This window comes from Sarcophilus harrisii, chromosome 1 (genome assembly GCF_902635505.1).
Source record: "Sarcophilus harrisii chromosome 1, mSarHar1.11, whole genome shotgun sequence".
Lineage (NCBI taxonomy): Eukaryota > Metazoa > Chordata > Mammalia > Dasyuromorphia > Dasyuridae > Sarcophilus > Sarcophilus harrisii.
The window spans coordinates 54,270,638-54,297,895 of record NC_045426.1 but is presented as its reverse complement, the minus strand read 5'-3'; the positions used below and the strand labels follow the sequence as shown (position 1 = coordinate 54,297,895).

The 27,258-nt window shown below is 40.5% G+C and overlaps 1 protein-coding gene across 1 annotated transcript in view; it reads left to right on the top strand.

Moving 5' to 3' along the window:
* Positions 1-27,258, top strand: part of FGD5 (FYVE, RhoGEF and PH domain containing 5) — a 178,475-nt gene that overhangs the window by 136,277 nt on the left and 14,940 nt on the right. Inside the window, exons 6-13 of the mRNA XM_003762464.4 lie at positions 2,159-2,319; positions 4,207-4,363; positions 5,500-5,584; positions 8,671-8,721; positions 10,881-10,939; positions 18,773-18,844; positions 19,877-19,945; positions 27,070-27,153. Of these exons, the coding sequence (XP_003762512.2) occupies positions 2,159-2,319; positions 4,207-4,363; positions 5,500-5,584; positions 8,671-8,721; positions 10,881-10,939; positions 18,773-18,844; positions 19,877-19,945; positions 27,070-27,153 (738 nt within the window). The remainder of the gene's footprint in view (positions 1-2,158; positions 2,320-4,206; positions 4,364-5,499; positions 5,585-8,670; positions 8,722-10,880; positions 10,940-18,772; positions 18,845-19,876; positions 19,946-27,069; positions 27,154-27,258) is intronic.

Below are 27,258 nucleotides of genomic sequence, written 5' to 3'. Positions count from 1 at the left end.
GCAAAGAAAGTCAGAGAAATATTAATTTCTAGTGAATGCCCTTTTAAAACTTCTTATTTAAGCTTTTTAATGTTGTAATCTTCTCATTCCATCGCTTAGCTTATTAGTTATCCCTCCAGCTTTCTGTCAGCTGCACATAGGATGAAGGGACTTTCTATAGATTCATCTAAATCATTCACATTGTTCCTATGGCACCCCCTCACATATGGGATCCCCCAGAAAAGCTTCCCAAGCATCAGGATATCCCTGACCCCCATATCCATGCCAAACCATAGTCCCCGAGTGCTCTACTTATGTGTTTGCTTTTCCTAGTCATCCAGAGAATGAAATTAGTTCAAAGCAAAGGCATTTAATGAAATCATAATAAGAAAAGTAGCAATTCTCGCACCTCCTCCCGTGTAACCATAGGGCACACCCTCTCATAAATTTATCCACCATCAGTGGGAAGAGTAGACAAATATGAGGTGGTGTTGGCGACACACATATAAACAACACATGTGGCCGTGGCACCGAGGGGTGACGGATACTGGCAGGACTGCGAGGAGCTTCTGGGCCTCCTCTCCTGCCCCTCAACGGGCTTCAGGCCTCTGCCGCTTCCCAGCTCTCTTTGCTAGGTTTTCTCAGTGTTCCACCTCATTAGTGTCAGTGGCCATCTGCTGGTGAGGGGATACCCCAGGTCTATTAAAGATCAACTTCTCTGTTGTGTTTTTTTGTTTTTTTTTTTTTTTGTGGGGGGGAGGTTGGATTTGTTTTGTTTTGTTTTAAACTTATTAAAGCTAAGTTTTAACTTCTTTAGGGAGACAGGCCATACTCCACAGGATGCATTTTTAAGGGTGGGTCTATTTATTGTGAAATTTGGGATCAATATCAGGTTAAAAGATTTTATTTGGGAAAGGTTATATTGCCCAAAGTCATTTAGCTTAATATGTGTTATATATTATATACATATATGAAAATAATAAGAAGTCTTGCTATTATTATACCATATTGTTTCATACTTTAAAAGGAATGTAATGTGTAAATATCTTTTATTTTTATATCACCTTATTTCTCAACATATTCCTTCCCCTCCTACAGAGGGGATCCCTTGTAACAAGGGGTTACAAGATTGACAGAGAAATCCCTTGTAACAAAGAATTTAAAAGAGTGGTGAAGAGTTTGGCAAAACTAACCCACGTACAAAAGTCTGAAAGTATATGCAACATTACACACCTAGAGCTGTCCACTTCTGTGGTGAAGTTGTAGGACAGAGGAGGAGGTGGAATGTCTTTCATATCTCTTCTTTTGGAGTTATAATTTCATGGCATTCAAGTACTATTATTATCATGTTTTCCATTTCCATTGTTGAAGTTGTGTATTGTTTTCCTGGTTCTACTAACTTCCCTTGAGCAGATACTCATATACATATTCCCATATTTCTCATATTGATCATATTTAATGTTTTTACAGCATTATAATATTTGATATATTCATTGGCTATTCACCAATCAATGGAATCTACTTTGTTCCCAATTCTTTGCTCCTTTAAAAAATGTTGCTATAAAATATTTTTGTACAGGGGACATTTCTTTTTTTTTCATGATATTGTTGGGTCTGTATGTCATCTGAGTGAGATCTCTGGGTCAAAGGGAAGGGACATTCCTAATGACTTTGCAGAATGGTTAGACTAATTCATATCTCCACCAATGGCATATTGGTATTCCTGTCTTTTCATTAGTCTTCCAGTTTTGAATCATCTTTGCCAATTTGCTAAATATAAGTTAAAACTTTATAGTTATCATGATCTGCATTTCTCTTATTATTAGTGATTTGGAATAATTTTTCATATGGTTTTATAGTTTGCAATGCTTTTGAGAACTATGTATCATATATCCATTCACTGTTTGTCCAATGAGTTCTGACCTACTAAAAGGGTAAACCCCTTTGGGAAAGAAAAGACATTCATCCAAATACCTATAACAGGAAAAATTCAGGTGCAGAAAATTTAAGTGATTCACTCCAAAGTCACCCAGCAGAATACATCCTCAAACCTATTCTCCTGGTCCTCATTACCTCAGCTGCCCCACCCAGGAAACCTCAAAGATGTATCTGTCCAACACAGAGATGACCCTGGTTCTGTTGGGTCAGCACGTTGTTAACAGGGTGTCTTGGGTTTCAGGATTTCCATGAGGCAATACTAAAAGCCCTAAATGAAGAAACAGAAGACAATGAAGAGTCCCTAGCCAGAAGTGAACTGCGACAAGGCTTGAGTGAGCTTCCAGCCATCTATGAACTGCACCAAGAGATCCTGAGTGAACTGGAAGAGAGAATCCTGAACTGGTGAGTGACTTCTCTTAGCCTCAAGCTTCTTTGTGATGTTCATGTTTTTGAATTACAATGATCAGAGAGAGAGAGAGACAGATAGACAGAGCCAGAGAGACAAAGAAACAGAGAGAAACAAGAGACAGAGAAATAGAGACAGAGACGAATAGAAACAGACAGAAGAAGGAAGAGAAGGAGGAAGGGAGTCTTCTACAAATACCTTCCTTCATTTTTACCTTTCTAAATCTAATTTTTCTTGTGCAACAAAATAACTGTATAAATATGTACACATATATTGTATTTAACATATACTTTAACATGTTTAACATGTATGGGACTGGCTACCATTTAGGGGAGAAGGTGGAGGGCAGGAAGGGAAAAGTTGGAACAGAAGTGATTGCAAGGGGCAATGTTGAAAAATCACCCATGCATATATTTTGTCAATAAAAAGCTATAATAATAATTTTAAAGATACCTTCCATCATAAGTACCCTGAAATATAAATAATGCAACTCTCATTGTCCCCATTTTCTAGAGGAGGAAACTGAGATTCAAGGAGAAATGAAATTATTTCCACTGTCACATGGCTACAAATTGGCAGAGCCTGGATTTAAACTTGCTTTATGCACCATATACTATATATCATATACCATATGTCTGAGGATAGGGTGATGCACAGAGTGACAGAGCTCTGCTAAGCTAGGACACAAAACAAAAGTAGTAGTGCAAGACCCTGAGACTTTCAAAGGATTTAAAACTGGGAGACACCTTGGACCTGTCTAGTGCTGAAGCAAAGATCCTCCAGTCCAACAGTTGAGGAACTTTTTACAGTTGAGGAAACAGTTGAGTCCATTCCTAGAGGAGGGAGGGGGAAGACTAAAAAGCCATGGCTTTTTCCAGATGTTCCAGCCACTTTTAGTAACAATAATAATAAATTACAGAAGGATTACCTTTAAAGAGCCCAGATTTAGTGATCAATATAGCTGACTCGAGGAAACCATGGAGACTGTAATGTATGATGGCAGACTTACTAAATACCTAGCAAGACATGTCTTGAATGGCTAGAACTATACATCAGAAGCTCATTATCTTTCATGAACTGACAGTGTGCAAATTCCCATACAACAAATGTTGATTATTGTACTATGGTATGGAAATGCTTGTTTTGTTCCCCAAAATGAAAATAAAATAATTTTTAAAAAAAAGAAATATCCCTGAGTACACAATCAAGATCTGCTACTGCAAGTGAACCATTAGACCTAATTTTTGCCCAAATTGACCAGATATAACATTGGTCCGTGAAAATTTAAGAACAATGTTTTTATGTCATCCTGCCAAACATTCATAATCTCTAGGGCATAATTCACCTTTTTAAAAAAGGAAATTAAGAACTAACAGAAGAAATAAAAATCATGTGAGAACAGAACAACATACTTATCATTGACAACATTTTGTTTGCTTCTGGAGTGTTACTAAAGATGCTTGCAGTAAGCCAACAGAAGATGAGCTTATATTCTGATACCTTTATATATCCACAAAAACACAGTTATTTTTATTCATGTTGCCATAGTCCACATATCATCAAAAATAAAAGAATAAAGTAAGAAAAAGACTTGTTATAGGACTGTATCCATCTGAATGCTATCCCCCAATAAGAAGAATGAGATGCTAATAATAATAGTTAACATCTACATATTGCTTTAAAGTTTGCAAAGTGCTTTACATATCTTATTTTATCTGAAGCTCACTAAAGCCTGTAGATTAAAACTTAACTTACCCTTTATTGGCAGGAATTCTTCCACAGGACAAGGATGGAGTGGTTGGAAATCAGAGGGCATGTTTATAGGTTTGCTGGTAATTCTTAAACCATTTATTCATACTCTTCTCCACTCCATTTTTCTTCAGGGAGGAACAGCCAAAGGTGGCTGACATTTTCCTCACCAGGGAACCAAAATTCGACCACCATGTGGCTTATATCATGAAGTTTGATAAGAATTTGGGTCTACTCAATGGAAATTGCATCAAGTCTTCCCAACTAGCCACCACCATCCGAGAATTTGAGGTAAAGTTCTTCCCTCCCTCTCCCTCCACTTTCCCAACTTACTTCTATGTGCACTTTTATTATTGTTGTTACTAGTAATAACTCATGTTTCTGTTGTGTTTTAAGGTCAATAAAGCAGTTGCCTTACAAATAGTCCCACAAAATAGATTATACAAGTATTGAGATCTCCATTTTACAGATGAGCAAACTGGGGCTTAGAAAAGTGACTCACCCATAGTCATGAAACTTTTAAATGTTATTGCTAGCTTTTGAACCCATGTCTCCTGAAGGCAAGTCCTGCACACTCTCTAGTCCCTTCTGAGCTCTTCTTCTTTGATGTTCCATCTGAACTCAGAAGGGGAGGGAACTATTGATTTAGGAAGAAGAAGGATAAATTACTATCTTTTTTCCTCTTCATCTTTCCTATGCTCTCTGCCCTTCCTGATTTGATGGGGCTAAAAGGTCATGGGTTATCATCAGAGCATCACAGATTTAGAACTGGAACAGATCAGTACATAGCTGAGTCTTCTCATTTTTCTGAAGAAGGAAACTGAGTCAGTAAATATCTGAGAATAAGATTTGAATCAAGGACTTCTTGACTCCAAATCTAATGTTCTAGCCACTACACCACAAAAGAGATATGAGACCGCAAGCTAGGAAATAATTATTAATGAATTCTGTGGCGATTGTCTGCATAAAGTAATGATTGGAACTTTGTAGGGATAATCAGGGTAGGTTCCCTAGAGGAGCTAACATAGAACCAGATTCTCAAAGATGCTGAAGGCTCTGCTGAAATTTCTCAGTGATATCTCACTATATCATGGAAGTTACTTTGGGCTGTCAGAGCCTATGGGAGAAGAGCCCAAGCTCACATAAGTCTTGGCAAGTTGGAAAGATTTTGAGGATAGCTTCAATTGCAAAGGCTGGTCACTAGGAAAAGGGGCTCTGAGACCATCTTCTCAGTTTTAGAAGGGCTGGGACCTGCTTCTCTGATGAAATCATAGTTACTCCAAGTTGGGGAAGATTGGGAGGGAAGTAGATCTGGAGTGGAGGGGACTCAGAATAGAATTCAGATTCTATTGAAGCCCTAGGAAAACCTTTCATTCAGAAGGAATTAAGAACTGACCAGAATATTTTTCTTATCTTTCCCCCGGCAGAATCCTCAAAGTGGTGGCCAGAGTGTGAAGCATCAGCTCCTGAAGGTGGTAGAGCACATCTTCCAGTATCAAGTTCTCCTCACAGGTGGGCCTGAGGCGGTCACTAGGGATGTGGGCACGGCAGACCGGGATGGGCAGAGGATAGTTTTGCAGGCTGGGAGGGAGCATTGTGGGTGGAGGAAGGTAAACTTTGTCATTGGGAACAGCTTTCTGCTTTCTGAAGACCCCTGTGAAATATGAAGTCCAGCAGTAAGCAACAAACTTAAGTGGCTTGTATTCAAGGGTGATGATGTTAATGAGGATAGTTAACATTTATAAAGTGTTTAAGGTTTGTAGAGTGATTTATATGTGTATGTATATGTAATATATACATTTACATATGTATACATGTATAAACATTTAATAATTATGTGTACATATATAATTTCATAAGGACATTTATTATATATTTCCTATATTATAGTACACATATTATAGTTTATATATACATGCTATATATTATATTATAACATGTTATATATTGTATATTATGCATATATTTTATGTATTTATAAAATCTCACTTGATCTGCATAACAACCTTTTGAAATAGTTGCTTTTATTATCTTCATTTTATTGAAGAGAAACTAAGACCGAGAGAAATTCAATAAATTGCTTTGTAAATAAATATCTTGGGCAGAATTCAAACTCAAGTCCAGCATTCTGCCTACCACACCAGAAGTTTCGAACTTACTCCTTTTTCCCCATCATTTCCCATAAAACTCTTGAGTGCTGCCAAACTAGATTAAAACAAAATAAATTAAAATACAATTTGTGGTTTTCTAATATGGAGACCATTTCCATTGGAATTGACTCCACTGTATCATACCCCCTAATTGCAAAGTGATGCTTCTCTCCTCCCATAAGTTCCATGGAGCTCTCTGTTTGACGATTCTCTAGGAGTGATTTCAGTAGGAGGAAAGAGATTGTCCTGGGGCTGAGCAAGGAAGAGTTAGGTAATACCATCTGGGATAGCTGGGAAGAGTTCAGGGAGCATGTGAAGAGAAGAAGATCCAGCATAAAAACTGTGCCCCATATTTGTTCTGAATCATCAATAAGCTGTTAGGAGGATAGCAGAGCTTGGTGTAAGGATCCATTATCAGTCCCCCATCTGTGCTCCTCACTGGAGCCCATGAACCCTAGAAAAAAGTATCATTCAACATCATGGCAAACTTGATATTTTGAACTGTGCTATTGGGTATGTGAAGTTCACAATCAATTCCAAGTAAAATTTAATGTCTAGATCTGCCCTATATTATCCCAATGTGTTTCACTGAAAGAAAAAATTGCATTTCACCTTTATTTATGAATATGAGCAATTACATAGCACTTTATGATTTACAAAATCCCATTCCCACAACAACCTGGTGAGATAGCTGGGATAAGCATTGTTTTCCCCACATTTTAGATGACAAAATTGAGGTCCAATCTCCAGAAAAGTAAAATATCTTGTCTATGATCACACAAGTAGTTAATGTTAGACCCTGGACTCACTTACCTCCAGCATTTCCCCTGGGTTTGATAGTGAGCAGGATATTAATGGGGTGTGATGATGGGGATGGAACTGGTGGTGAGAATGAAGATGGTGAGATAACATGGTGATGGCCTAGGGATGATGATGGTGAAGGGGATAAGGTGGTTATGGAATGATAATGGGCTGAGGTTGGTTTTGTTGGTGACGCTGGTGAGCATGGTCATGATGATGATGGTGATGGGGATGGGGATATTGTCGTTGAGGATGGTCACCATGATATGATAGTGACAGAGTGAACCCAACGGTTCATCAGTATGACACTGATGGTTATGGGGAGGACAATGGTACTGATAGTGCCACTCATATGGATCATGTTTACTGGCTCATAAAGTGTTTTTTGCTGTTGCTGACCATGGTGTGACAGCAATCATGATGATGATTGGGGCAATGATAAAACAAATGACAGAGATGATGGGGTGAGACCGTAATACTGATAACTGAGGCGAGTAGAGATTAGTTTTTAATTCGTAACATGGAGAGTTTAAACTAGGTGACTGAATGGGACTACAATCCAAAGAATTCAATACAGAGGCAGAGAACTTATATATAGGGTTTTAGTTAGCTAGGGTTTGCAAACAGAATACATAACCTGAGTATACAATCTTATAAGGAAAACAAAGGCAGATAAGAGGGGCAAGGACATGGGGAGGATGGATAAGCCATAATTCCAGGAAAGGATCACAATATTAATCCTGACAGCATAGGAGTCAAGATGAGAAGGTCTAGGACAGGAGATAGCAGGGCATGGGGAAATACTCAAAAGGAGGGGGAATCATCTTAGCAAGGATAGAGATAAGGCATCTGGACATGTATGACACAATGGTATGTAAAGGGAGTCAGAGCTTCAAGGTTTTTCCTCGGCTTTTTTCTGAACTCAATTTTCTCAGTCCTAATTGCAAGGAAGGGGGGTGGCTATGGATTATTATCCAGGGTTTAACAAGATAGGGGCAGAAGAGGGGAAGGAGGCTACATTCTGGTAATGATGATCAGGATCTTAATGTTGGGGAGCCGAGAATGGTGTCAGTCATCTGATGGAGGTCACAGCACTGATGAAAGTGGTGATAATGGTGCTAGGTGCCCAGTCTAATTCTCTAGGCTAATAAAAATGGGAAGTGAGGATAAGCCAATAGTACTATACTTACTTCCTTACCAGTGTACAACATCTGTGATCCCATGCCATTCCTCTCCCCTTCTCCCCCCACAACCCCTCAAAAGACTATAAGAAGCAGGGGCTGCTTCATTTTTGTTTTGTATTCCTAATGCAACTCTTTGCACAGAATAGACATTTTGTACATTCTTCCCCCCTCCCCAGGCAGTTGGGGTTAAGTGGCTTGCCCAGGGTCACACAGCTAGGAAGTGTTAAGTGTCTGAGACCAGATTTGAACCCAGGTCCTCCTGACTTCAGGGCTGGGGCTCTATCCAGTGAGCCCCTTAGTACATTCTTCTTGAACTGAGTTGAATTCTATCTTTGAAGTAGAAGAATTCAGTTGTCTTTGAATCTCTTCTCTGGCTGAGAATATGGGGTTGCTGACTCTGGGATTAGGTGATTAAGCTCACCTGGAAAGTAACTTTGTGTTTTGATTCTCATTCTTCCAATAGATTATTTGAATAACCTTTGTCCAGACTCAGCAGAATATGAAAATACCCAAGGTAAGTACAGGAGACTTAGTTCTGGTTAGAATTAGATCAAATCTTCGTGGCTGGTTCAATTAACCTGACATTCCTTCCTGGCTTTTATGAATTATAGCATAGCCTTCTTGATGAAACACATTGAGAACCTATGAAATTATTAGCTTCTGGTCCCCAAATTATTTCTCACAAGCTTTGCTGACCCAGGGGATGATTATGAGCCTATTATAGGGAATTATGGAAAATCTGAGAATTCCCAAATGTGGTTGGATTGGAATGATTTTCAAGCCCAAAGAAGAGAGAGTCATGGCCAATACTTGGGGAGGAAACATGCTTGAACCTGGAAAGCTTTATTGCTGAAAAATAGACAGTTTTCCCTCTATTTCATAGCAATATCTAGCTTATGTCTTTAGCATGAGCTCATCATCTGGTGCTCTCATCATCTTCTCCACCTGAGTTGCCCAAACCTCACAGGTTAAGGCAATGTTAGAGACTCGGAAGTCTCCTTGAATAGACAGGGAACTTTCTGAGGGCAGAAAACCCTTCTCTGGCATTATTCCTCATGGGATGCTCCTGGGACTGCACATCCCAAATTTTCTGAGCCAGAGAATTCTGTCATGCTCATCCAAAAAGCACTTTCCACACACCCTCAAGCACTGGGCACTGAAGGGATTACTGAAGGGATTTAATGTCCCTTAATGGAAACATGCATCCTTCTCTCAAGGAACATTTTAGTAGTAGAGACCAATCATCCCTTCAGGAAGGATAAAGGAACTATAAAGTGTGTACTTATGTGAAACATGTAAAAAATTAGAAAGAAGGAAAATTAAGTGAAAATCTTTCCTTGTCAAGGAAGACTTCAAGGAGAAAATAATGCTTGAGAGAAGTTCAAAAGACTCTTCTTTACTGGTCCTCCAAAAATATTTTGTGTCTGTCTCAGACTCCTCATTGAGTCTTAGTCCAGAGCTTGGTTCTTAGGGAATGGGTGCAAGTACTCAATGGCTAAGCCCAAGAGGACCTGGTATAGGCCCAGTGAGGGGCTCCAACCATAAAAATCACAGAATAGCCCAAGTCAGGCAGGCCACTAGTCAACCAGGATTACTTTAAGTTCTTTGTTTAATATACTTTTTTCACTTAAGAGTATTTTTTCCAATTGCACATATAGTTTTCAACATTCATTTTTGTAAGATTTGAGTTCCAAATAGTTCTCCCTTCTTCCCTTCCTTTCTTCCTTCCTAAGATAGCAAGCAATCTGATATAGGTTATATATGTGTGATCATAGTAATCATATTTTCGCATTAGTTATCTTGTAAAAGAAGAATCAGAACAAAAGGAAAAAACCAAAAATGTGAAAATAGGATATTTTGACCTGCATTCAGTCTCCATAGTTCTTTCTTTGGATGTGGATAGCATTTTCCATCATGAGTCTTTGGGGATCAATATATTACTGAGAAGAGTTAGATCAGTCATAGTTGGTCATCACACAATATTGCTGTTACTGAATACAGTATTCTCCTGGTTCTGCTCACTTCACTCAGCATCAGTTCATGTAAGTCTTTTCAGGTTTTTCTGAAATCAGCCTGCTTATCATTTCTTATAGAAGGATTTCATTATAATCATAGACCACAATTTGTTCAGCGACTCCCCAGCTGATGGGCATCCCCTTAATTTCCAACCTTTTGCCACCACAAAGAGAATTGTTATAAATATTTTTTACATGTGGGTCCTTTTCCCTTTTTATGATCTCTCTGGGATACAGACCTAGCAGTGGTATTGCTGGATCAAAGGGAATGTACAGTTTTGTAGCCTTTTGGCCATAGTTTCAAATTGCTCTCTAGAGTGGTTGGATCAGTTCACAACTCCACCAACAAAGCATTGGCTCAGCCAGTAGTTCCCAAGTACCCTATATGTGCCAGGCACAGTGCTAAGAATACAAAGAATATTGAGAATGCAAAGAAAAGCAAAAGGCAGTTCCTGCTTTCAAGTTGCTTCATCTCTAATGGATTTAGCCCAGATGGTCCTGTCCCAAGGCAGAGATATTGAGGGCTATTGTTATTTTCTGGGAAAGGGAGAGGAAGAATAATGACCTTATTACTTGCTTGATAGTTAGAGGGTTGCCAAGTAGGTATGTGCCCCTTTTACCCCAGAGAACCCACTTTCTGCTCCCTTTCATTCCTCAGATGCTCTGGCCCTCATCTCCAAAGTCACAGATCGAGCTAATGACAGCATGGAGCAAGGGGTAAGTTCTAGATGTCCCTGTCCATCCCCTTGGCGAAATCTCTCAAAACAAGATGATGGGATGATCCCAGCAGTCTGGGCTTGTGGCTCAGGGGAACAAGGAACTCCTCCCTGGAGGTTGAGTGATAAGTTGTTGGGCCTTCTATCGCATCTATCCCTCCACAGAGATAGAGTAATAGATTGTTTCAGATCTATTAGTCAACCAATAAGTTTTTAATTGAGAACAACTATGAGCAAGGCACTGACCTATATAACCAGATTCATAAAGAGATATAAAATGTGGGCCTTCCCCTCAAGCAGCTTTTATATAATAACATATAACTATTTATTCACTAAATAACTAACATTTACATGGTGTTTTAATATTTACAAAATGTTTTTACATACAGTATTTCATTTGATTCTTACAACAGCCCTGTAAAGTTGGGGCTATTATTAAGCCTATTTCACAGTTGAGGAAACTGAGGCTGGGACTGGGTAAAGCAACCAGCCCACTGTCACAAAGCTAATAAATGCCTAAGGAAGATTGGAACTCACTGGGACTGTACTTTTCATTCTTCCCCATTTCATTTCATTCAAAAGAATCAATATTCTAAAAAGCATCAATATGAGAATAAAATCTGGCTGTCCTAGTCCTGGTTGTCTGACCTGTTGTCTCATCACACTCAGCTGCAGGAGAGCCCTGTATTTTGAATGAGGGAAGCAGGGAGAGAAATATCCTGGCTTTCTGGGTCCCATTAGAGCCCTGGGTTAGCCAGCCCTCTCTCATCCCCTCAAGGACAGGATTCTCCCTGCCTGCTGAGCCATCGGGAGGGCACACAGTTGGCCCCATGGCCCCTTCCTGCTGAGGGACTGCAGGATTTCTCCAAGACTGGTCCCTATGGCCTTGCCCCGGGCAACAGCTAGAGGTGCCAGGCCCAGCCAAAGCCCAAACTCCAGGGGATGCAGGCAAAAGGAGCTGGATGTTCCCAGCTCTCCTCCATCACAACCTCCCAACAACTGCAAGCATTTGGGGAACAGATGGGAAGCCTCCCATCATCCCCCCTGAGCCTGAGGTCGGCACTCGGAGAGTGGATTTTCCCCATTAAGAATCAAGGCCAAGAGACTGCCCCTCTCCCTTGCCCGAGAGCAAAGACACCAGGCAGTGTCCCCAGAAGGAGTGCCAGGGCAGCCGGTGGCTAAACGACTGCTGGCACTGACCCTGAGTGATAGTTGCAGTTTCTCCAGGAAACAAAGGCCTCCCGTTGTCCTCCAAGCCAGCTGTGCACAGCTGGGAAGTCCCTCTTCCCCTCTCTGGCCCCAACTCTCTAGGATGAACGGTTCCTCCACCCCAGCTCTCCTTTGATCTGTCAGCAAATATGCCTGGCAAGATGGGCCAGGTTTTGCAGATCCTGTTAAAACACTTGTCTCCTTGGCTTCCCCAGGCAGCTGATTCTGGCCTGTCTCAAGGTCTTTGGGCCCCCGTGCAACTCCCCGCTGGCTTCAGAGAGGTCCCCTGGCCAGCTGGGAAGGCTAGGACTGTCTTTGGGGTCCTCTTCCTCATTCTCTTTCTGGCACTGAAACTGCAGTTCCCTCAAATCCCCTGTAAGATCATGGCCTTAGAATGGTTCAGCCAGAAGAGATCCTAAAGGTCATTTTATAAATATGATAAGATTTAAATTATCATAATAAATAATAATTAACATTATAAAATATAATACATTAACATCAATATGTAAATGTTATATAAAATATTAATTTATAAATTTTTTGTTTTTATTTTATTTCATTATTTTTTTTTATTATAGCTTTTTATTTACAAGTTATATGCATGGGTAATTTTACAGCATTGACAATTGCCAAACCTCTTGTTCCTATTTTTCCCCTCTTTCCCCCTACTCCCTCCCCCAGATGGCAGGCTGGCCAATACATGTTAAATATGTTAAAGTAATTTATAAATTTTTATGAAAATAATAATTAGCATTAATATAGTGCCCTCTATGTGCTAAGCTCTTTACAAATAGGATTTCTCTTTCCAACAATCCTGGGAGGTAGTTGTTATTAGCATCTCTATTTTCCTGGTGAGAAAACTGAGGTCTGCAGTAGAAAGAGGCAAGATTTGAACTCAGATCCTTAAATTCCAAAATGAGCTCTCCACTCTATCCCACTGTTTTCCCAGGGTTCAAGTGTCTGTTCTTCCATTTACATCCTTGGTGACCTTCACCTCTCTGGGACCCAGTTTCTTCATCTGTAAAACCAAGAGGTGATTTCTGAGACTCCTTATCATTCTGAAGACGTGATGCTATAAATCAAATAAACTTTATAGTTTTGGAAAAGCCTAGAAGTTATTTTACCCTCTCTCCATTCTGATTTGCCCATCTGTGAAATCTGCTTTCCTTAACGATTTATCACAAATATTAAAAAGATAACAGCTTTATCCCTGTCATATTGACAAGCCAGGGTAAAGGTTACTCAGCCTAGCCTCAGAGGGCCTGCTTCTGGGCCCAGCTGCGGTATGAAGGGTCAGCTATAATTCCGGATTAGAACAGAGGCAGAGGCCCACTGATGGTCCGGACAATTCTGATATCAGCCTCAAGCTCCAACTTCAATCCTCCTGACTTTCCTGGGGGCTCATTTATTAACCTTGAGTTATCATCCAGCAGGGACGGCCAGTATATCCAACTTCCTTATGGCCTCATCCATCATGTTAGATGAAAAGACCTACCTCCTCTCCCCGTTCTGCTTTCCTCCTTTGCACCCTTTCTCTCTCCATTCCTTCTTCATCCTGATTTCTCTTTAACCTGGTAAGTCCAGTGTAATGGAGACACTAACACTAAATCAGTGCTGGGTTCTGGACCTGAGTCAGGAGACAAGTTCAAGCCCTAATCCTGTCAGAGACTTGTATTACTTTAGAAAAATCCCTCCTTATTTTGGGCCTCAGTTTTTTTCCCTGAAGAGGGAGAAGAAAAGGAGATCATTAAATGAGATAAACTCTGAGGTCTCCTTCAGTGCAATTCCATTCCTCTATTTTATCTTGCTGAATTTATTTTTATTCACATATTCACTTATGTTCCATTCCTCCCTCCATCCACTCACATTTGTCAGCAGTAGATGTCACTCTGAAAACTTGGTCAAGTCCTAATCAATCAGTCAATCAACAAACATCCATTAAATGCAAGATACCTGTGCTGAATGCTGGGGATAAAAATACAAAGAATGAAATAATCCATACTCTGAAGGAACAAAACTGCTAATTAATATAATAAAGAGGCTTGAGGGAGGTGGTAGGGCAATGTTTAGCCATTGCTCACACCTGTGGGGTTGCTCAGACCAAACTTTCAATAGTTGCTCCCAAGAAGAAATATTATCATCCTGATCATGGTATCCAGGAGGCAGGGTATCTCTGCCTCTGTAGGGGAGGTAGCGTGGCTTAGTGGATAAAGCAATGAGTCAGGAAAAGCATCACAATACTGTGAAAAGAGCAGTCGGCAGATCTGAGTTCGAATCTATCTCTGGTGTCTCATGCTTATGTGATCTCTGGCAAATGGATTTACCTTCCTAAGCCTCAGTTTCCTTATCTGTAAATGAGGCAGTTGGTCTCTTCTAGCTTTATTGAAAATTATGCTTCAAAATACTTACTAGCTGATGGATTTTGGACATAGCCTCTCCAAGTCTCCTTCCCCTCACTAACATCAGCCCTCATCCTAGAGGGCATCCAAGCAACCCTCTGAGTATTAAATGAGGTATAATATTCGTGTAAAACACTTTGTAAACCAGGGTGTCCCAAAAGTCTTGGTGCAGTTTTGAGTATTAATAATTTCAGAAATATACATGCTACAAACTTACCAAAAAAAATTAAAAGATCAATTATTTAAATTTTACATATTATTGTGTTTCTTATTAAAATACAGTATAACCTCACTCTTTATGCTATACACTGTGCTAGTTGGTTTTCAAATTTTGCTAAAACTTTACTCAGCTGCTGCTCATTGCCTGAAAGGATTGAATATAGAATTTTGACATTAAGATCCTCCAAAAAGTGAAGCTTTTATTGTTGTGGTAAGATCCCAGGTAAAGAGGTCTATAAGAGGACCTCCTCCCCCAACCCACTGATCTGAGAAAGTATCATCCACAAGCTGTTCCACACACAATGTGTAATGATACACATTTTTGTCTTATGGAAAATTAAAAGTATAGGGGCAGCTAGTTGATGCAGTGGATAGAATACCAGCCTTGAAGTCAGGAGGATCTGAGTTCAGATCTGATCTCAGACACTTAACACTTCCTAGAAGTCACTTAATCCCAATTGCCTCAGCAAATATATATATATATATATATATATATATATATATATATATATATATATGTTATTCAAAATTCTTCTAACTAAATAAATACAAAAATAGATATATATATATATACTTAAACTTTCAAATGATAAAGGTTTTGTAAATTTGTAATACTTGTACTCTTAGAATCATTAAAGCTTATAGCCACATTAAGACTTTTGGGACACCCTGTCAGCTATTTTTATGTGTATGTGTGAGTGTGAGAAAGGAGGGAGGGAGGGATGAGGGGAGAGAGAGAGAGAAACAGAGACAGAGACAGAGAATCAGAGAGAGACAGATAGAGAGAGAAGAGGTGTATGTATGTGTGAAGATGCTGCCAAAATGTGCAAAGGCACTCACATGTTTCCAAGTTATGCATCCCATCTACCTTTCCATTCTGATATCACCCTTTCCCTCCATATCCCCTGAAATGTCTCCCACTAATTACTCCCTCAGTAAAGCAAAGTAGGCACAATGGTATAATAGAAAAATCACTGAAGCTGGAGTCAGGAAACCTGAGTTCAGGATCCACCATCTCTGAGCCTCAGTTTTTACCTGTAAAAGACTCTCATCAGGCTCAAATGAGAGAAAAGCTGTGAAGGGGCTTTGGAAAATAGAAATTTCATAACAGACATGGGGAGCTCTTTCAAGAAGCACCGCCTCTTCAGCAGCGAGACAATCTTGGTGCTTCCCAGAGGACACTTTAAAATGTCTTTGCCATCAAGCCTGCATTACTCTGTGCTCATGTCTCTGGGTCTGGTGCATCTGTGTCCTATTAACCAAGCTCTTAAGTAGCTTCTTGAGTTATGGAATCCCTCTTCCCTTTATGTCGGCTTCCAAAGCAGGGGAGATTGGGAAGGCAGGGGATGGGAGGAGCAAGGCCGAGGGGGACAGAGAAGGAGGGAGACAGAATGGAAGAGGGAAGAAAAGAAATCAAATCCACATGTGGAATGCTTCAATGGCCAAGGGGTAGGAGGAGGAGGTCTATTACTCACGACTCTTGGGCTCTCCCTTCAGCCTCCTGGTTTCCTTAAGAAATAGGACTTGGCAGAGAACTTGTAGGGACCCATAATGGCACCATGTTTTATCACTGGAGCAGCCTTACCCGGTGACTTTCTGCCAATTCTGATATGACTTTCCTTCTATTTTACATTATAGTTCCTTACCCAATAATAATCCCATGGGCCTCTAAGGGGCTTTCTTCCTTCTTTCCACTATCCAAATGTTGCCATACCTGTCTTACTGCTTGCTCTCTCCAGATTCCCTCCTTCATTCCTCAGAACTTCTCAAACATGGTCACTCACCCTCTCTCCTGTCCTTTCTTTTCACACAAGCTAAGGATTTTACTTGTTCCCTTGGTTTCATTCCCTTCTGCCTTTTCTAAACAATTTAATCTAATTTAATTTAATTTAATCTAAACAATTTTTTGGATATAATGAACCCCCAGATGAGTAAACTCCCTCTACCAATACAAATTAGCTTCTTTGCAATTTACAGTCTTGGAGTTACCTCAATATATAAATATATTCAAGGTAATTTGAAGAAGGGATGAGCACTAACATCTGAAAAGATCATTAACCAGCTTATATCTATTCCCCCTCAATCTCATCTTTCATATGGATCCATTTTTCTTTCTTCTCATTGCTACCTTATTAATATGGACAATTCTCATTGTCACCATCATCAGTACCGTTTTTCTGGACTTTACAATAAACAGGGGTTACTGCATCCACTCTCTCCATTCCAACACAAACACACCTTTGAGGCTACTTCTTAAATAACCTTTGTTTCTGCATTGATCTGGTTATTGTCATTCCTCTGCTCAAAAGTCTTCGGTGGCTCCCTACTACCCACCTAATAAAGTTCATGCTTCTTTCCCTAACATACAAAGTCCTCGTTAATTTAACAGCACCCTACCTTTCTAGCTTTGTCTCATACTGTTCTCTCTATAGTCTATACCCCAACTGAATTAAACTGTTCCCTAAATATGCCCTATACTTTCCTATCTCTAGGCTTTTGTTCAAGATGTTTCCTATACATGGAATGGTCTTTCTCTCACATGGGATCATAAGATAATATATTTAGAGCTGAAAGAGATCTTGGCCAACATTCATATTGTAGAGAGAACACAAAGGCCCAGAGAAATTAAGGGATTATCTAATCTGGTACCTAGGTACCAGACTTAGGATATATGAAACCAAATCCTCTTGTTCCAAACCCAATTTTCTTTCCACAAAACCCTGATTTTTTTTCTTTAAAGCCCAAATCTTATGCTACGTGCTGTTATTATTACTGATATTCTCCCTCTTATCTGAAATAGTATTTAATGTCCTGACCACATAATATTATTATAGTCACCAGTTTTTGTACCTTATTTCTCTATTAGACCATAAGTTTCATAAGAGCAAAAACCATGTTTAATCTAAATTTTGTATCTACCAAAGTGGCTAATATAGTACTTATTGGGAATTTAGATTAATATGATTTAGAACTAGAAGTCTTTGAGACAATTTAGTATAACTATTTCATTTTACATGTGACAATTCTGAGGGCCAGTCAGGCCAGATGACCTAGCTGAAGTCAAACAGAATACAAATAAGCAATTTCTAATTTTCAACATTAGTAAATATTTGACAAAGAAGCTGTGGGTTTCTCTTGCCCTCCCTCTGTCTTATTTTTTCCCTTTCTCTGTCTCTCTTATTCTCTGTCTCTCTCATATCTGTAGAGTTAGATAGCTATATCAGGATTCCTATACATTTTTCTGTTTCTACATCTACTCCTTCCCATCTTCATTCTAGTTCTGTCTTTGTCTCTGTACCCCATCTTTATCTCTCTGTGTGTATCAATATCTTTCTCTTTTTCTGTGTATTTTGAGCTCTTAATGGATATTGATTTCCATGGCCTTTTGGCCAGGAGATTGGGCCAAATAGCACAGCTCTCTATCCCTTGCGTACCCATCTGTCAGCTCTTGCCACCATTGATGCTCCATATCTGAGCAACCTCTCCATCCTACACAATCTCTCTGGTTGCTTGTCAGGGCCTGAATTGATCCTACTTGGAGGGTAGGACCAATTCGCCAATCCCTCCCCAATCCTTTTCCAGCAGCCATACTATTACTTATACATGGAAAAACCCTCCTTGCTCCACCCCCATCTCTGCCTGGGAAAATCCTATTCTAATTCAAATAGCATCTCCTCAGAGAAACCTCAGATTTCTTCAAGTAATTTCCCTCCCTCTTCTTCCGCAGAACTGTGCTTACAGTTCCCTCAGGTTATTAGTTATCTCCTTAATTGTATTATGCTTAATTATGTACAAGTCTTATCCTCCCCTAGACTGTGATGTCCACAAGGGCAGGGACTATGTCTTAACCATCTCTTTCTCCCTAATTGTGCACTGAATACTTGCAGGTTCTTAATAAGTGTTGATTGGGTACGTACATGGATAAAAAAAATGAGGAAATGAAAAATATCAGGCTTCTCCTAATCTCTCTGACCCATTTAAAGCCTCTACTCCTGTCTCGCCCTCAGGAAAACCTCCAGAAGTTGGTCCACATTGAGCACAGCGTCAGAGGCCAGAACAACCTCCTCCAGCCAGGAAGGGTAAGCACAGTGGGTGAGGCCCCTGATAAGGCCATTGTTTGGGGGCCAGTTTTATTTTGGATCAGTGGAGGGTGAGACCTCAGCCCAGCCTGGCTACAGGTGGTGTTTACTGGTCCAGGCTAGGCTGGGCTCTGGGCCTGGGAAGGAGGGAGAGGCCAGGACCTCTTGTTCTACCTGGCCCAGGGCCAGAAGCTAAGGGCAAAGGGCCTGGGCTGGTGGCTTGTCTTATTCCCCAGGGTCAGGGTTGGTACCCATAGTCATGCGTCATGTTTCCATAGGAAGAAGCATCCATGCCCTGTGAACAGTCCTCCACTTTTAAAGGAGTTGATGTGTGTTTTTGTCTCAGAGTTCAGAAGAGGCACCCCTCCTCTTGAAGAAGAGAAAATCAATTGGTTTTAGCGGGGAAAGAAGGGGAACATTCTCCCCCCCCCAAAAAAAAAAAAAAACAACTCTATGGAAAGTCCCTGACCAAAAGAAAAAAAGAGGTCTCCTGAGAGCTGCTCATAAGTATAAAAAAAATTGGTTTATTTTTAAGGGGAAAGAAATCCACCTGGTTTTAATATTATGAATAATGAACATAAAACCCTATTGACAAACAACCATAAACAATGTCATTTCCATATTATTGCCAATTAAGGAAAAGAAGCTGAGAGAGAAAATAGAAGGTGGTGCTGGCAGGGTTATATTTGGAACTAGCATTTATTCTTTTTCTGAGGCTTTTTCTTAAATCAAATCCACGCTTTGGCTTAATTAGAACTCAGTAGGGGTGATCAGAAAGAGTGCTGGATCTGAAGTCAGAGGACCTGGCTTTGTGCACCTGATTCTCTACTGCTCAACCACCTGTGGGACCTTGGACAGCTCACGTCACATTCCTGGAGCCTCAGTTCCTCATCCCTGCCCCATCCTCTGGGCAATGAGATATGACTAATTTGGGAGAAAGGTTTGCTCCCCTCCTCTTGCTTGACAAGTGTTCTGGGGACTGAATGGCCGATTACAAGGAGCCAGGTACTGACACCGGATTATTCTTTGCAGGAATTTCTGAAAGAAGGGACTTTGATGAAAGTGACAGGAAAGTCCAGACATCCTCGGCATCTCTTCTTGGTAAGACTCTAGAATGGCTGGGGCCAGTCTGCCCAGCAACTAGCTTTTATTGGGTTACAAAGAAAAGCAAACAACATGACCCTTGCCTTCAAGGACCCCCAATTCAGTGATAAAGAGACTTGATAAACTTGCCTAGCCAGAAAGGACTGTCTCTGGCGTCTTCTGACCTCCATTTCTAGCCTCCTTTCCTTGCAGTGTAGTAGGACACTCTGCATTAGTTTTCAGAAGATCTGGATTAAATTCTCAGCTCTGTCACTTAATAGCTGTGGCCTTGAGCTAACCAACTCAATAATTATCTACTATGTGAAGCATTGGGGTTGGGTGCTTGGGACATTTAATTAATTAAGCATAATCTCTGCCCTCCAAGGAACTTATATTGTCCAATGATGGGAAGCTGGACGGGGAAGCAAAGATACAACATGTAAATACACACACACACACACACACACACACACACACACACACATGCCTATTTGAAGAGGAAGATAGAAATGGCCATTCAAGGGAGATCGGGAAAGGCAAGAAGGAAGTTAGGGATTCTAGGGGTCTCTCCTAGGTATGGGATACAGCTTATCCAGAGACACAGCAGAGGTGGACAGGTAAGTAGGAGGTGCTGCAAATAAGTTGTTGTTGCTAGAACATAGAGTACATGAAAGGGAACAATGTCCAATAATCCTGAAAAGGCTAGAGCCAAATTGTAATGGATCTTTAATGCCTAGCTGAGTAGTTTGTAGGTGTCTATAACTATGGCCTATAACTAAATGATTTCCAAGTTCTTCTTGGCTTTAATATTCCATATACTAAGGTTCCTCCAAGCTCCTAATGTTCAATGCCTTCTTTTTTTTTCTCTAAGCATCTATCCTGTGTTCCATTTTTTGTAGGATCTTGCTTTTAGAAGCTATTCTGAGCTCCATTAAGGTGTCTTAAAGAGTTAAGGTTGCACTTTCTTCCGAGGATTATTCACATTTTCATAGGAATCATAGACTGTCCAAACTACATGAGAAAAGAGTCCCCCACCCCAGGTTGTACTATGATGTGGTTGGTGTTTGGGTAATCAGGATTGCCACCCCTTCTTTCTTGACCTTGCCCTGATATGAGTGGAACTTCTTTAGTCTTGGCTATTACTATTTCTTTCAGTCTCTTTCTGAATGCCACGCCTCTGGGAGGGATTTTCCTCTCAAATCTAGACTGGGAAAAGGGAAAGAAAATAAGGCTCACCTAAAATACCAGCGCAACTAGTCATGGTCTTCACCCTTCTCCCTAATAACCTCTGACTCTTTCATTGCCTAGAGAAATCTAGGTATGTTTGGTTTTTTTTTAATCTGTGTACTAGAAATATTTTTAGATGGATTAATAACTCTTTTTTATTTAGCTCTGAGCTCCCAGTCAGTGGTTGGCTTGCCAAAAACAAAACCAAAAAAAACAACTCACAGTTAAAAACACATCTTTCTCTTTTCCCTGGTATTCCTTCACTGCAAGTGAGCAGCAGAACAAGATAGGTTCAAGGATAAAGTCAATAGAAAAACAAATAAACTTTGAATAAGTAGAGGTAAGACTCTATCTTAGGAAAAGATCAAGAAGGGAAATGAAAAATCATAACCTCTTGATCCTCATTGAAGGATCTCTCCCCCACTTCATTGGAGGTGGGAAAGAAGAGGATTGAACTGAATGACTTCCAAGATCCCCTGAAGATCCACCTTTCCAGGGACAATTGTTAACTGGTCCTCCCCAGAGGGAGGGGAATCAGGGGAAGGAGGGAAAGAGGTATGATAGGAGAGTGACAGGAAAGTCTGTACCCTGCTCACAAACCTGTCCCTCCCCATCTCTCCACATCAAAGCTTCGTTGAGCTTTAAAAGGTTGTCTTTGGAGCTCATGTTAATCTGATGTCTCTAATCCAAGGGGTAGTGAAGCCCATGATCAGATTTGCCTTGGTGCCTCCAGTGCGCTCACGATGGCCTTTAGAAAGATGAGGATCTTTGTCCAGTAGGGGACATCTTCCCCACCTTCCTAAACAGAGGATACATCTCTTCTTTCCTCACTTGCTTCAATGTCAGTCCTCCCTTTCTACTTCTCATCTACTCTGAACTGAACTGATATCCAGATTGCTGGATTCTCACAATAAAGTAACATCCAATAGGGACTGATGGGATTCTCCCGAGAACATAAAAGCGTCCTGGCTATTATTCTAGGCTTAGAGAGTTGGATGGGAACTTAGAGGCTGACCAAATCCAACACTTCATTTGATAAGTAAGGAAACCAAGGTAAGAGAGATTAAAGGACTTGTTAGGATCAAAGAGATAATAAGTATCTGAAATAGGATTCAAATTCAAATCTTCCTTCAATTTAAGTCCACACTATACCACCACCCTTGTTACTATGGGCATGCCCTTTAAGCCTCAGTTTCCTCAACTGTAAAAATATCTGTGATACATACCTCACAGAATTGTTAATGAGCTCAAATAAATTATTGTATACAAAGTAATATGCAAACTTCAAAGCACTATCTTGACATTTATTGTTGTTGTTATTATTTCTATTTACTGCCTGTATTTCGAGCAGCCATTTTGGCTCCTCTTCTTAGTTTCAGTTGAGTTCCAGATAACTGAGATTGCCAAACAGCTAAGGCTGAAAAGGGTGTCAAGGCACTACAAACCTCAGCTAACATAGGAAGAATCTGAGTGGTTTTCGATCTACTTTTAGCAGCTGGGAGTTAGAAAGGAGAATTTGATGTTTTTGGTGTGTGTGTATTTGTGAGTGTGTTGTTATATGGGTGTGTAAGTGACCTTTTGTCAAACCTCAGAGTCATCAGGCTTCCCTTGGCCAGTGATATTGTTGAATTTGGGGCTTCCTGCCAGGATGTTTTTGGTGTTTGGCTGGCCCACTTTCCCCTGAGGTCTTGGCTCTGCAAAGGGTTTTGCACAGACAGAGCTAACTCAGCCTTACCCCCTCCTACTCACCACCCCTCTGTTCCTACACACCCATGGGAGGTCCCCAAGGAGACACTCTCTGTGATCTCAGCCTTCCAAGAATTCCTCTAGAGAACCTGCTCGTGGAGTGAGAAGTAAAAGGAATAGGCAGCCTTGGTGGGTTTGGGGGTCCTTTTCTGCCACGCTGCTCCTGGGCTTGGGCTTGTAGAGACAACTCTACAACTCAAGCTTTTGTATGGGTGAGTATTGCAAGCAGAAGAATCTCATTGTACTGAGAATATTAAATTCTTGGGAGAAAGGCTTGGAAGAGGTCTGAGAGCCAAAAAGTGAACTATTAAAGGTTGTCTAAGAATTCACATCAAATTTAGTCTTTCCTCACAAGTTCTACTGCAAGCATTTCTGAGTTTCTACAGAGTCCCCTGAAAACCACATCAGACACCGTCCTTACCCTTAAAAAGGTTACAGTCCAGGTGGGAAAACAACTCATACCCAAGACAGTCAGCCAACAAACCTAAATGCTTAATATGTGCTAGGCAATGAGCTAAATGTCAAAGGTACAAAACCAAAAATGAAACAGTACTTGTCTTCGGGTAATATATTCTAATAAAGAAACAACTATGGGTATAATTAGAAATATCCCGGGAAATGGGAAGTGGGAAATAATCAGGGGGTACATGAAAGAGCCCATGGAAGAGGTGCCATTGGCGCTGAGTTCTGAAGGAGGCTAGGAATTCTAAGAGACAAAGATGAGAAGTGAATGTATTCCAGGCATGAGAAAGATAGGAGATGGAATGTCCATTTGTGAGGAACAGATTTTGTCCTGTTTGTCTGGACCACAGAATTCATGGAAGTGAGGAACATGTAATAAAGTTGTGGTAGTAGTCTGGAGTTGAGTTGTGAAAGAAAAGAAAAGAAAATGATGTAGGATGGGACAGTTGAGGGTGACAAAAAGGACTATAGAAAATGAGGGGGGGAAAAGAGAGATTGTTGAGGTCTGTGGTGGTCAAAGAATGCTTCTTGGAAGAGGCTCTACTTTAACAGGGTCTTAGAGGAATGGAGGGGAGAGGGAGATGTGGTATTCCAAGCAGGAGAAGTCATGGGCACAAAGATACAGAGGAATATGGCAGTGAGATAGCCAGGCTAGTTTAAGCCTATGGTATGAGTTGAGGAAAAGAGAGAGATGAGACTGAAAAGAGTGTGAGATCAGATTATAAAGGACCTAGACTATGAAGAATTTGGACTTAATATAATAGACAATGGAGAGCCATTCTAGTTCCCATGACAGTAGTATCTTAGAAACAAGCATTTATTAAATGCCTACTGTGTGCCAAGCACTGTGCTACATGACATACAAATATCTCCTTTTGTCTTCAAAATAACCCTAGGAAATTAGTGCTATCAACAGCCCCATTTTATACTTGAGGAAACTGAGGAAGAGATTAAGTGATTTGCCCCAAATTCATACAACTAGTGTCCAAGGCTGGATTTGAACTCTGGTTTTTTCTGACTCCAAGTCTAGTGCTTTATCTATTATATCTCTAACTGTCCTCTCTTTGACTCCCAATCTAGTGCTTTCTTTCTTTAAAAGCACAGGGCAAAATAAATGTATATTGAATTTAACTGAATGGATCTGGAAGTTGAGATCCAGATTTGAGTCTCTGACCTGTCACTAGCCATCTTCATGATTGAGTAGGTCATTTCACCTCCAAGATAATAATAGGTCATGGTATTTAGGGCTGGATAGGGTCTTAGAGACCACCTATTTCAACCCCCTCATTTTGACAAAGAAGAAAATGGACCCAGAGTCAATGATGCATCTGAGTTCATGCAACAAAGATCTGGACCAGCATAATTGAAAGACGGGTCTTTCTCTTCCAATCCAGAGCCCTTTTCACTACATCATGTTGCCACTCCTTGAGCCCAGATTTCCTTGACCCTCTAACATGATCAGATTGGACTTGCTTATCTCTAAGGCAAGGTCCCTGCCAGCTCTGACATAATGGGATAAAAAGACTACTTAAGAAAATTGTTATTTTTTTTCTCCTGTTTAATGCTCCAGTTGGAGAAATTACAATTCCAAAACTCATGGGGAGTCAGGAGAGGCCCAGGACCTTACAAAGGTCCCAGGTGAGTGGTGGCCCAGGGTACATATTGGAGAAAAGACCTCAGGCCTTTTATCAGAAACATGCCTATAGACACAGAGATGTCTTATGGGAAACCACCAAATATTCCTCTTCTTTCTCTGATCACCAAGTCACAGGACAGGCCTCGGCTGCTGGAGATTAGAGGTTTATTTTCTTCTTTGTGTGTGGTTCAGAGAAAGGAGTAAAGTAAAAAGCACCTCTCAATTGGCAATTAGCAAACAAAGCCACACTGAACATTTAATAAAATCCTGGGATGCTAATCACAGTTGCCATGGCAGCACTGTGCGCTGGGGGCAGGTTAAAAAAAAATGGGAAGGAGAGAGATGAAATATGCCCATTCTTGATAAATTAAAAAATCAGCTTTGGAGGCTGCAAGCTCAGCAGGGCATTCTGGGAAGCAGCTGATGGCAGACAGGATCTGTGCCTTTCCTTTCTCTCTTGATGACTTAGAATAAGCCCCAAGTGCTGTCCATCACTCCATTGGCAGCTGGTTTTCCCATTGAATTGAGAACTCTGCTGCCCTGAACATGAGCAAATACCCCACACTCAGAGTTATGGAATAGTAGAGACAAAAAGAGCTTTAGAGTCCAAACTCCTTATATTACAGAAGAGGAAACTGAGGCTCAAGGAAGAAAAGTGACTTGCCATGAAAGTTTAGGGACAGATCCAGGTCTGACATTTAGTTCTCTTACTTGTTAGCCTGGCCACGGTATAATAGGAAAAAGTGCTAGGTTTGGAGTCAGGGAATCTCTGTGCAAATATTGACTCTATCCCTTATTACCTTTGACTTAGAGACAAAGACTCTACGACAAACCACTCTAACTCTTTTGAGTCACACTTTTCTCTTCTGTGAAATGAAGGGATTGGAAATAGATGATCTTAGAAGACTCTTCCCCTAAGATCCTGAATCACTTCACTATAAAACTGATGTAGTTAAATCAGATTAGATGAGGTCTAAGGTCCCTTCTAGCTCTGTGTCCTATACTCAGTGCATGGATTAGTGTGAAGAAAGGTAGATTTAGAGTCAGGGAACCTGAGTTCAAATCCCAGAGCTATCGCTTACATTATTGTATGACCTTATGACCTTATTTAATTCTGTAAAAGTAGGGGAGTAGATTAGATGACTCTAAAGTCCCTTAAAATTTAAGATATATACAGTTATTACTTCTGCATTATTAGGGGCATGACACCCCATAATCTAGAAAATCTGCCTAAAATTGTTTGGCTCTCCTTTTCATACCAAAGAAGAAGAAGGAATTATTATAGAATTAAAAGATAAAATATTTTGCTATATACAATACTACATATTTTATGCATTTCTGAGTTCTAAACTTTTACCATTATCTCTCACCTTCAAGTGTCATCTATGGCATCCACAAAACCCCTTCAAAATTCCTATTTAATTTCTTATGCCGATCTACAATATATTAAAACCGCAATGGGCAAAGCGGTGATATGGAAGGGATAACTGCATTCCTATTATCCAATGAGCTTGTGTTTCTTCTGCCATATTGTGGCCCCTAGGACTGGTTTCCACTGGCACCTCTGGGGTACTGATTCACCACCTTCTGATGGAAGCAATGAATTATCTTTAGAAGGAAAGGTTCTAAGGTGACAATGTCTCATTAAACTTGCCCACATCCCAAGAAAGTCAGTTCCCCTAATGAGAATCCTCTGAGTGCCTCCCTCTCTGTAGCACCATGGAATACTCTATAAAAGACTGGACTTGGAAGCAAGAAAACCTGGGTTCAGATCCCACTTGAGCACTTATCAGTTGTATAGATTTGGACAATCATTTGCATCTGTTTTTCCTTATCTACAAATGAGGGCATTGGACCATATGACTCTATGGAGCTCTGCCCTTAAGATCTATGGGGATGGGTTATGGGCTGGCATTTTTCTGGACTCACTCTAGAGACTCCTAAAGAAACAATAACTCATTTCTTCCACACTTCCAGCTTCCCTTCAGAGGCTCAGATCTTCTTTCCCTTAACAAATTGTAACTCTGTGAAGTTAGCAGGAAAGCTAATCTGCTTTTTTCTCTTTTTCTAGATGAATGATGTCCTTCTTTACACATTCCCCCAGAAGGATGGCAAATATCGGCTGAAGAACACACTGGCTGTGTCCAGCATGAGGGTAAATTGAATTCAATTTAAGGGTATTCAGTAAGAATCCTGGCCAAGTTCTGGAAGGAGACAATAGGAGGAGACATACCATTTGTCCTGGAGGAGCTTCCAGTTT